The following is a 12,518-nucleotide window of genomic DNA, read 5'->3' on the forward strand; positions in this document are numbered from 1 at the left end:
GCTTCCGGATTGTTAAATCTCTCCCTTTTTTGGTACATGAAATGAGGTTTTGTCGAGTGGAAAGTAGTAAAACTAGCTGATATTTGCTGTATTGGGAAATTTGTAGGGAAAAAAAAGTGCTAGTGATAGAGGCTTCATCCCCTTCTATTGTTACTTTTTGTTGATGAACCTTCGCCGATACATCTTTTTGTTTGATAATCTAGAAATTCAGTTCTTTGAACCAACAAATTATGAAGGTGATCGGTTCAATCTCATAAAAATTTTCTACCGACCATCAAGATATATCAGAAAATAAAGACGCATCAAGTGGCCAGCGTTTTAGGATTGTTGTCCCGGTGGAAAATTCCTATAATGTGCCACAGCTTGTATTCGACACTTGGATGTCTTGTTAACCACTTGGAAACCCAAACTACTGCACCATTACTCCGGGGTTGAAGTTGATGAATCAAAAGCAGATATTGCATTTTATCTGAATCATTCCAACAACCAAGTACCAGATATCCAACTCTGATTCATCATTCTAGAAGATAATTATTGAAGAAAACTTGGAAGCATCTGACTAGAATGGCTGGCCAGGCTAATAGTATAGATAAAACTCACATTGTTGAGCTACTAAAACAGAATAGCAGTCAAAGTCATCTAAAGTTAGATGGTGATACAGTGAGGACTTTAGTGCAAGGGGAAATGGAGAACGAACAAGCTAAAAGTTGTCATAATCATGTTGACAATGCCCGAAGAGGTTGCATATATCCAATTGCAAGTGATAAAGCCTTTACGCAGACACACGCCAGCAATATTCCACAATTTCCACTGGAATGTAAAAGGAGGAGAACCATGCTAATGCACAATGTGGAATTTGGTCAAATGACATGAGTCTCCAAATCATGTAGCTTTGTAGATGAACAAAATCTAATACCGTTGGGTGATTTGCAAACCTTAGATTTCATGTTCACATTTGGTCCCATCAAACGGGTGACAAAGAAGAGATCAAAGGTGCCTATTCGAGCCCTTAAGCCAGTTCTCACCGAGATAGTTGCAGGCTACAAAGATATTTTGCAAAACCTTAAAAGCATGCATCAAAGTCTTGTTCACAGATACTCGTGTGAGAATGAAAACAGGAAAACGAACAATAAGGAAGCATGTTCATCTCCATTCAACATCAGATAAGTGTAGTGAGCATAAAGAAAAACACTTTGAATTGAGTTCAAAATCAGATGTTTAACAAGAAATTGACATTAATGGTTTCCAGAATGTTCTAAAGACCATTAATGTCAATTTCTTGTGAAGCATTTGATTTTGAACTCAATTCAATGTGTTTTTCTTCATGCTCGCTATACTTATCTGAAGTTGAATGGAGATGAATATGTTTCGTTATTGTTCACTTTCCTGTTTTCATTCTCATATGAATATCTAGGACGAGGCTTTGATGCATACCTGATCTAAAATTTTGGGGCAAAACTTCTCGTCTAATTAAGTGTTGTGTGGCTTTATATCAAAATGTACAATTCGTTGCATTCATGATGAAGAAACTCTTAATCCTTGGGCAATTCTAGGGCTGTAAATGAGTCGAGCCGAGTTGAGCTGAACTTTGGGATGTTCAAATTTATTTGATAAGGTAACCAAGCCAAGCCAAGCTTAAAACTGAATCAAGTCATTGTTCAAGCTTGACTTGATTTATTTTTTATTAGTTTGAGACTGTTTGAAAGTTGACTTGAACTTGGTTCGTTTAGATGTTATCGAGCTTTCAATTCAAGCTTGGTTTGAGTTTGGTTCAAACTTAGTTCGTTTAGATGTTATCGAACTCTCAATTCAAGCTTGTTTAATTATTTGAAACTTATAGAGGACGTTTGATTCTCTCCTAGAAATCGGAATGAGAATGTGTATCATAGTATTATGGAATGGGAATGAGTATGAGTTTGGGTATCATTCTTAAAAATAATGTTTGATTAGTTAAATATTTTCAATCGGAATAAACCTAAATTTCCTTTTTTACCCTTAGAGAAAAATAAGAGTAAAAATTAGATGGAAGATAAAGTTGAATGTGAGATAAATATATGATGAGAGAGAAAGTGTGAAGAGAGAGAAAGTGTGATGGAAAAAAATAAAGAGAGGAAAAGTGTGATGAGAAAAAATGAGGAGAGAGAGCGTGATAGGAAATTGAGAAGAGAAAAAGTATGATGAGAGAGAAAGAGTAATAGGAAAAAATGAAGAGAGAGAAAATATGATGAGAGAAAATGAGAGATTGAGGAGAGAAAGTATGTTGAGAAAATGTGATGAGAGAGAAAGTGTGATAGGAAAAAATGAAGAGAGGGAAAGTGTGATGAGAGAAAATAAGGAGAGAGAGTATGATGGAAAAGAATGAAAAGAGATAAAGTATGATGAAAGAAAATATGGAGAGAGAGTATGGTAAGAGAGATTGAGGAGAGAGAAAGTATGATGAGAAAGAAAGTATGATTAAAAAATGAGGAGAGAATGAAGAGAGAAAATAATGAGAGAGAGTGTGATGAGAGAGAATATATAGAGAAAATGGTAGAGAATGTGTGTTGAGAGAGAATGAGGATAGAGAGTGTGATAGAAGAGAATGAAGAGAGATAAAGTGTGATGAGATAAAATATGGAAAGAGAGTATGGTAAGAGAAATTGAGGAGAGAGAAAGTACGATGAAAAAATGAGTAGAGAATGAAGAGAGAGAAAATAATGAGAGAGAGTGTATGATGAGAGAGAATACAGAGAGAAAATGATAGAGACTGTTGATGAGAGAGAAAGTATGTTGATAGAATGAGGAGAGAGAAAGTATGATGAGAGAGAGCAAGGAGAGAGAGTGAAATGAAAGAAAAATTGAACAAATATACTAAGGGTATTTTCGTTCAAAACTTAGGGACGTTTAGTTCTTTCCTAGGAATAGGAATCGGAATGGGAATCATTGTATTGTGGAATGAGAATGGGTATGAGCATGAATATCACTCTTAAAAGTAATGTTTGATTAGTTGCATATTTTCTATTGGAATAAATCAAAATTTCCCTTTTTACCCTTAAAGGAAAATAAGAGAAAAAATTAGATGTGAGAGAAAGATGAATGTGAGAAAAATATGATGAAAGAGAATGATGAGGGAGAAAGTCTGATGAGAGAGAAAGTGTGATGAGAAAGAATGAAGAGAGAGAAAGTGTGATGAGAGAAAATGAGAAAAGAGAGTGTGATAGGAGAGATCATGATGAGAGAAGATGAGAGAGAAAATATGATGTGAGAGAAAGTATGATGGGAGAGGATGAAGAGAGAGAAAATATAATAAGAAAAATGAGGGGAGAGAGTGTGATGAGGGAGATTGAGGAGAGAGAAAGTATGATGAGAGAGAAAGTGTGTTGAGGAAAAAAAAGAGGGAGTGTGACAAGAGAGATTGAGGAGAGAGAAAGTGTAATGAGAAAAAAAGAGAAAAGATAGTGTGATGGGAGAGATTGAGGAGAGAGAAAGTATGATGAGAGAAAAAGAAGGAAGAGAGTGCGATGGAAGAGATTGAGGAGAGAGAAAGTATGATGAGAGATAAAGTGTAATGAGAAAAAAAGAGAAAAAGAGAGTGTGATAGGAGAGATTAAGGAGAGAGAAAGTGTGTGATAAAATGATGAGAGTGAAAATACGATGAGAGAGAACAAGGAGAGAGAAGTGATATGAAAGAAAAAATAAATAAATATATTTTGATATTTGGTATTAAGGGAGAAAATTTTAGTTTTAGGTCAAGGGTATTTTTGGAATAAGGAAATATTTTGATTGATGAAAATAGGGTAATGACTCATTGAAGGGGAGGTACATGGGAATGAGTTATTACCCAATTTCAAGGATTCATTTCCTTATTTGCATTTCTATTCCTATAATCCAAACATTAACAATGACAATCAATGATTCTCATTCTCATTCCTCATTCCTATTCCCCTAAACCAAACGCCCCCTTAATTCTTATTCCCATTCCATCAAAACCCAAGCGAGGAGGTGAGTTTCATCTATACCCAAGTTTTTGGATTTCATTACAAAATCTTGATTCCATTTCCATCAACCAAACACAAGATTTGAAAATGAAACCATTCCCTCATTCCCAAACCTCTAAACCAAACGTCATCTTAGTTGTTTAATTAGTTATTAAGCTTGATAATTTAAACTTATTTATTTATTTATTTATTTTATTATTTATTTAACATAATAATAAAAATTTTATTAATGAATATGGTTCATAAATATTATTCACGAACGTTGTTCACGAACATTAAGGAACTGAACATATATGTATTCAAGTTTGTTTATTTAGTTTAACGAGTTATTCAAGCTTGTTTGTTTAATTGATCTTGTATATATTGAACAAATATAAATAAGTTCTTGTAAGTCTAACACTAAACTTGTTCATAAACGTTTGGTTTATTTACTGTCCTAGCATTACCAATTGTTATATGGTATAGTTTGTCCCATCCCAGTTTTAATTTTGGCTTCACAAAATTATGGATTATTTTATTAAAAATAAGTTCCGACAAAAATAGATGTAATATTATGAATATACAAATACAACAGGATTTGATATATATTTTTTTCTTCAATTTTTGTCAAATTACGAATGGATTTGGGCCGGAGGCGTGAGCATCAGCCATCGTGTGAAAACACCGTCAGCCCAATAACTTATACTTTTAGTTCTCCCTAAAAGTACAAATTGGGCCGAAGACCTAGAAGCAGACCATACGGTTAAGATATTTAACTTGTTTTGTGTATAAATGACATAAAAAACGAGCGGCAACGGCCAAATCTTAGGCGCCGAGGAGAAAGAGAGAGGAGAAGAAGGTAGAAACGTCGCCGACATTCTACAATCGGTAATGAGGACGAGGGCGATCCGATCATTGGAAGCTCCCTTCCGCCCCTGACAAACCACGGGTTTTGTTGCGAAAGCATCAAGCTGACTGTCACAGCCAAGCGGTCCGCAAGACCAAGCGGTGTCGCGGAACATGGGATTTGCCGATGGTTCTTCTCTTCCGCGACTGCGAGATCTATCCTCTTTCATGGGTAAGCGATCATTTCTTCTTTTCCTTTCCATAGGTGCCGTGGAATGTAGGGTTAGAGCGTGCCAGAACTAAATCACTACCATCCTCTTCTTCCACTCTAGTGGATCAAATTAATTATTTCAAATCTCTTAACATTTTTTGGTTTCTTAATTTCTAGTAGTTCATCAGCATATTTTCATATCTTTTAATTCTCGTTCCGTCTTTTTTCATATTGAACTCTTTCATTTTGAGATGCAACGGGAACACATTTACTTAAGCTATATTAAATGTTGCCCTAGATGATAGTTGAAGTCCTGTAGGGCTCCCTCACGAAGAGGATTAAATTCCCCTTTCTAAATTGTGGATAGTGTTCTTCCTAATAAATTTTAAATTATGCCTATTTTAGTTTGAAACTACTATTACTTCTACACCTTTATAAGCTCTGTATTTCTTTTTCTAATGTCCTAATTGATATCTGAAGAAACTCTTGCATTTTAAAGATGCTTAATAAGGAATTAATTCTACAGAACCCAAACATCTCATGCTTCGGGTAACTAATTCTTTTTGATATTTTTAATTTTGGTCCTGTATGGTGAGTTAATAGAGATTTCCACGCTTAAGGTTTGTCATTAATTGTTCTAATGATCTCTAATGTAAATGCTTAAGGAACTAGCTCTACCAAATCCAAACATCTTATTCTTCCATGTAAATAAATTCTCTGACACTTTTTTACTTGTTCAAATGATATTTAGAGCATCATGTGTGTACTTTTGATATACTTAATTCTAGTCCTGTAAGAGGAAATTAATAGAGATTAAGGTTTGTGATCGATTGTTTCAATTATTTCTAATGCAAATGCTTAAGGTACTAACTCGCTCTACAGAATCCAACATCTTATGCTTGCAGGTAATTAATGCTTCTTTGTTTGTTCAAATGATATTTAGAAACATCATGTGCGTACTTTTGAAATACTTAATTCTGAACTTGTAAGAGGGAGTTAATAGAGATTTCCATGGCTAGGGTTTGTAATTAATTGTTTGAATTCTCTCTAATGCAAATGCTTAAGGAATTAATTCTACAAAATCCAACTAAATACTGACGACACTTTTTTTTTTCTTGTTCAAATGATATCGACAAACATTTGATGCACTTAATTTCATGCTGTGGCGGTCAAAATTTTCTTAGATCAATGAGTGCTTCTTTTAGATAGTCATGATTTACTAGACATTGAAGTGTTTGTTGTTGACTATATAGTGGCATTGCCCAAGTCCATTTACAAAGACAGTAAACAAGATGTTTATAAAGCAATTTGACTGGTGAATCTCACTGCCATTGCTGCAGAGCAGAGCAGTACTCTGAACAATTGAGCAAGGTTAGTACAAAGCATTTACAACCTGCAGCACCCAACTGCCTCACGTTTTATTCATTTGATCGTATCCCAATTAAATGCACTTACTAACTCGAAACCAACAAAACAAAATCATAATTTTTAAAACAATTCCGAGAAAAACATCTGGATCCAACACAACAACCAAATAAAATCAGACACAAAAGGCATTCCATAACAAATTAGGAAGAAGAACAGGCCAGAACAAAATGATTAGTTGCCAAAGGAAAAGGTCTTAAATTTCTTAGAAGGCGGTTCATGCAACTACGGAAAAACCCAAGAAATAGTCTCAAACACAAGCAAAATTGAAGCTTTGGAACTTACTAAACTCCGATCTATGACAGATGATAATCTATGATTTAATTTACTAGTGATGGGATACGCGATTGTGGCAGAAGAACTTGATCGCAACGAACTATTCTGCAAAATTTTTGAACTCCGTTAGAGGTCGAAGTCCAGCCAGTTGTGGATCTCATTATCGGTGGCGTGGATGTCTTCGATGCCGGCGAGGTCGTTCAAGGAAAGATCGTAGTCCATTTGGTTCGTGAAGAAAAGGTCGTCAGGGCCCAGTACGAGCTCCGCTTCCAAAGGCAACGCTTTGAAGAGATCCGCAAAGGACATCTCCTGCTCCGGCTCCTCGGCGGCGAGTTTCCCCGGAGTGCTGTGGCTGGAGGAGGAGACGTCGAGGACGGAGGAGGGGGATGGTGGCTCCTTGACTGGAACGTTGACTGAGGCAGAGGATGAGGCGGTGACAGACAGGTTCTCCTTCTCGGATTGTAGGCGGAGGGCGGATGAAGCGGCGGCTACGGAGGGGCTCTCCTTTTCAGCTCTGAAGCGGACGGCGGCGGCTGCGTATGCGGCGGCCGCAGCCTCCGCGGTGTCGAAGGTGCCAAGCCAGATCCTGACGCCGCAGGGGTTGCGGATCTCCGCCGCCCATTTCCCCCACGGCCGTTGCCTGACGCCTTTAAACCTGGAAGCGGACGCAGTGTTTGCCGCTTTGACCTTCGCCTTGGGCAGGACTTTGTCAGGGGTATTGCGGTGCCTCCTGCCTCCCTCAAGCAGACGGCCGGCGTGGAAAGATGAAGGCACCGGAACAGGGAATTCGTAAATCGCCCTCTTCCTCTTGGGGGCGATTGCTTCGTCCTCGCTCGATTCGGTCACTTCAGGATCATCGAACACGACGCGGACTCTTTTCGCCGAGTTTTTGGCATCCAGCAGCGAAGTGGAATCAGATCGGCGAACTTGCTTCTTCCTTATCCTCCTCTTAATCATTTTATCTTCTTCCATCGCACTCATTTTTTAATCTCTCAACCAAAACTGAATCAAAACTAAAAAAAAAAAAAACCAGAAGTAAAAAATAGAAAAATCCGATCAAAATGGTAACCCGATCTCTTAGTCAAGTGAAAGCTCCTCTTGAGAAGATTAACAAAAAAAGACACCGATCTAAATGCTGAAATCCAAAGTACTTCACTCCAAATCCTACCCTGCATCCACAAAATCCCCACCAAATCAACCATCTTCAACCAAAAATCAATCTTCACAACATTCCTAACAAAAAAAATTGCAGATCGATCAAACCTGGAATATCGCATCGAGTCTGTTTTCTTCGCCTCAAGAGAACAGACGAGGAAGAATAAAATGGCGAAAACTCCGGTGATCCAACAGGCAACGAGATGATACCGATCCAACGCTTCGAGCTTTCCGGAGGCGAACGAGAATAGTTCGGTGGCTCCAGACGACATAAAGGATGAAGCCAAACCTGATCCGTTCGCTCGCCTTCCCCACCGGCGACTCCTCGACCTCTCTTCGCTTTCTCGATCTGATCGCCGCTAAACCCCGAAGCGAAGAGGAAGGAAGAGGAGTGAAAGAGAGAGAGAAAAAGATGGCGTCGGGCTAATTAATAAGAAAGGAAATGAAGCCTATGACCATCCAACGGTTCAAACTTGCCTCGCGGGGGGCGTTTATGGGCATACGGTCGCGATGAAGCAAAAGGATAAAGAGCAATATATATATATATATATAGACATATATTTCTTTAAAAAGTCAATTTAAATATTAATGGTAAATTTTGATTCGTTACTAAAAACATAGAATTTTAAAAAAATAAAAGAGTTGAGATAAATGTTTTTGTTTTATCAAGGATCTCCAATTTAATTCTTGCGATATACTTTTTAAAATAAAGGAAGTAAATTTGCAAATATTTGGAAAGTGGATAATTAATCAAATTGCCTTCTTTTTTTTCTTTGACGAATATGACTTAAAATTCTAATTAAAGATTATTTCCATTTTATTTTTAAAAATTGGAATTACTTAATTGGTTGTATTAACTTGAATTTTTCATCAAATTTTTGATTAATTAAACGAATCGATTATAAATTTTACGCACGACCACATGCACGTGCAGGCTCCCACAGCAATGCTAAAATAATACGGTAGTAGTTTATGCGCATAATTAATCCGCACGGACTAAGCACGTCGTCAGTTGTATCGTGGTAGATTCTCAGTGTAATCTCTCTTCGTTTATATTTAATGCATTACTTACGTAGTCACGTGATCACGTCCTGCCCTAGCACGTGGCACAGTTCGCGAAACAGTGCGGTCAAAATCTTGGCCGGTCATATTTAAAAATGTTAAGATTTATAATATTAGGATTTTAAAAAGTTATAAATTAAAATGGATGATTTTAATTTTAAGGAAATTTTGTGAGAAATTAAAATGGACAAAAATTCAAAACAACCTTTATATAACTGTTAGATAATATTGAGAGTTCATAATTCTATTATCGGGTGTAATTCAAAACATCATTTAAAATTGTTTCGAAGGTTTTCAAGAATATTAATCTTTTTTATTAAGGTTATATTTGATATAGAGTAATTACTCAACTCAAAATTTAGGTAAAAAAATTATAGGCTTTATAATAATAAAAAAATCCTATTGAAGAAAATTATATATTTTACGTGATGTGAGAATTTTATAAAAAAAAAAATCGCACCTTGGACAATTTAGAAAAAAAAAAAACCGACCGGTCCACAGAAAAATTTATGCCATTCTTTGATTTTTGGCCATTAAAATTCAATAAAATTAGATTATTAATATCGAATGTTTTCATTTTTATTAAAAAAAAAAGGAGAAAAAATACAACAAAATTATTTGTCCAGTTTTGCGTCAGTTTGCCGGCAGCGACTCCGACGGCCACAGCGAATCGGCGAAATCGAACAGGTCGAAGCCCGTGACTTCCTCCGCCTCAGCCACCGGTCTCTCCTCCGGCCGGAGCCCGGCGAACTCGCCCATCCCATAATACTCGTCGAAATCATCCGCCAACTCCCACATCTGACCAAAGCACACCGCCTCCGCCTCCGCCTCAGCAGCCGGCGCCGCCGCGGCCTCTTCGGAGGACGACGACGCGGCAGGGGGCGGCGGAAGGCCTAGCTCATCATCGGAGGCCTCGAGCAGGAATCCCAGGTCCGGCTGCTCGCCGGCCTCGCCGGCCTCGCCGCCCTTGCCCTTTTCCGGTAGGGAGATTTCTTCCTCCAGGCTCTTCATCACCGACGCGATGTCCTGCTCTCCGGCCACGGTGTCCTCTCCTTCGTCGTCGTCGTCAAAGAAGAGATCCTCGCGGAGGCGCTTCGTCCCCGGCGAAGGCATCTCCTCCTCCGCGCGGCGCCTCTTCAGATCGCCGGAAGTCCCAGAACACTCCATGGAAACCTAACAGAGGGTATAATCGTAATAACAGTGGGAGTCGAGTGGTCTTTGTCCACGGTGGAAGAGACTGGCATTGGAGGAGCCTCTTTATATAGGGACCGAAATTGGGGTGGAAGTCTATCCCTTCCATAGTTTTCTGAAATTACAAGTGCTTTTCTGCAAAATGAAATGGGATAAATTCAAAGGTCATCCACAACGGGCGCAGCGTTACCTTTCTTTTTCAGTTTTTTTTTATCCCTTTTTAGATTTTTTTTAATGAGAAAAAAGAGAAATTACGCATGGGATACACGTCAGAGTATGAACGGCATTTCAAGTCCGGATTTGGCGTCCGCTTCTAGATTTTAAAAAAGAAGAAAAAGAAATAAAATTTTGTCTGATTCGATGGACAGAAAGCAATTTGTGCGGTAGTTGTATGCGGTAATCGACGGGCGGGTAGATGAGAATGATCTCAAGTGACGCCACGTGGTGCGTGCTCCATGAGTTGCCGTTGCAGCGGATGGAACGGGACCGGTGGTTATGGCAATTCTTAAATATCGCCCCCTCGATTTCAGAATTTGAACGAAACACCATTTTAATACAAAATTGTTATTTCAGGAAATATTGGAAGATTTATTGGATAATTTTCAAAGCACACCCTCTTTTTATGCATTTCAAATAAACAGGGCACGCGTTATTAAAGAAAGCTTAAAAATATAGAATATTTTTTAATATTTGTATTTTATTATGGAAATACTCCTTCTGTATAATATTGTTAATATTAATTACATACCAAAAAAATATATAATAAAGTGACAATTATTGGGAAAAATCTTTATCATATATTTTTTAAAATTAAAATAACATTCAACATATTTTTCATCCTCCCAATAATATCTATTATTATAACAACATATAAAACTAAATTAACTCAATAATTTATTTTTAATCCAATTTATTAAATTTTTATATATTAAATACTTTTCTATCAAAATATATTTTATTAATTTGATTAAAATTATTTAAATTCGATTAAGATCACTTTAATTTGATCAAAATCACATATAAAATAATTTTAATTAAGTTTAAAATCTTTTGATTAAATTGGTAACAATAATGCTCTAATTTTGATAAGTTGGTCACTTTTAATTTATACTATATTATGTTATAACAATTATAGTTGTTATGGTAATATAAAAAAAAATTTTAAAAAGTATTTTTTAGATAAAAAATCTTGTTGAGCTGTTTTAATAATTTTTAAATGCGGCCTTTGAAAGAAAATAATAACTAAGGCGCCTTTTTATTTTTATCATTACTTGTTTAAAAATGTCTCAAAAGGAATTTAATTATGCGGATTTGGATTTCGCATTAATTTATTTCCGCCCTAAAATATATTTAATTAAGAGTACCACAATTTTTCAATTTGAAATAATGGATCCTTCGGTGGGATTATTGATAAAATTAAGTTAAACTTTATCTAAAACTTTGAATTTTATATCAAATACAATCGTGCGTAGAAAGTCAGGAGCGTAAGCTAAATATCTCATCCCTAATCAAGAAAATTACATATTTTACATTGCGGCTGTTCAATGTAATCGATATGTTACACTTACACTTTGGATGCTTATCAGAGGGACTTTTCATCAGAGACAAAAAGAAATATCTGAAGAATTATTGCTGTATATATTCTGTAGGTAGTAATTCAACACACAGAAATATCTATTTTTTGGGTGTCCTGCTATGACAGCACATAATAGAGAAGAATATATACGGACAAAAATGTCTATGTATTGATGAATGTTAATGTTATGTGTTTTCTAACATCTCTTCGTAGAAAGTTAAATCTTGACTAAAGTTGTACATCTTGTAATGTAACTTTGATACATTTTATATTGTCCCCTCCAGATAGTAAATCTATTAAAGTATAGGATATTATCATATTAATATAAGTATCTCATGATAGTTTTAATATGGTCAATCGAGTTAAGTTAGGTCTTTTTTTATTTAATATATTATGTCTAAGTGTATAGGAACTTAGGAGCACAAAAACTTGAGTGGAAGACATGACAGACGAGAAGGATGACACGAGAATCGAGTCAATGAGCTTGATGCATCCGAGGGACAAGAAAATACGGAAGAGTACACCGGTAGACGAAAAGGATATACGTGACATTCGAGGGACGAGAAGCCGAAGAGGAAGTCTGCTATAGGAGAATGTCATAATTCGGTTCGAGTGAGCTCAACTTCGGTTAATCGAAACAATACCTACGCAAACAAAGATCAGCTAAGACATTGATCTACCTCATGGAAGGAGCCTTTAATAGCTTAGAAAGCGTCTTGCATGAACAGTGCGAAGACGCTTTCCTTCCAGTTTGTTGAAGGCACCTTCAATAACCGTTCATTGAAGATAAAGTTTTATCTTCAACAAATAAAATTTATCA

General features: G+C 36.6%; 2 protein-coding genes across 2 annotated transcripts; both read right to left on the reverse strand.

Annotated features, from left to right (window-relative positions):
* Positions 1-6,612: 6,612 nt before the first annotated feature.
* On the reverse strand, positions 6,613-8,288 carry LOC122045833 (ethylene-responsive transcription factor CRF4-like). The gene is made up of 2 exons (XM_042606205.1): positions 7,978-8,288; positions 6,613-7,883 (listed from the first exon to the last, which is right to left on the reverse strand). Exon 2 carries the CDS (start codon positions 7,693-7,695, stop codon positions 6,841-6,843), a length of 855 nt encoding a protein of 284 aa, XP_042462139.1. The 5' UTR covers positions 7,696-7,883; positions 7,978-8,288; the 3' UTR covers positions 6,613-6,840.
* A 1,149-nt stretch (positions 8,289-9,437) lies between these two features.
* On the reverse strand, positions 9,438-10,182 carry LOC122049178. The gene has a single exon (XM_042610606.1). It carries the CDS (start codon positions 10,096-10,098, stop codon positions 9,565-9,567), a length of 534 nt encoding a protein of 177 aa, XP_042466540.1. The 5' UTR covers positions 10,099-10,182; the 3' UTR covers positions 9,438-9,564.
* Between the last annotated feature and the right edge of the window lie 2,336 nt (positions 10,183-12,518).

This window comes from Zingiber officinale, chromosome 2B (assembly GCF_018446385.1).
Source record: "Zingiber officinale cultivar Zhangliang chromosome 2B, Zo_v1.1, whole genome shotgun sequence".
In the NCBI taxonomy this organism is placed as follows: Eukaryota; Viridiplantae; Streptophyta; class Magnoliopsida; order Zingiberales; family Zingiberaceae; genus Zingiber; species Zingiber officinale.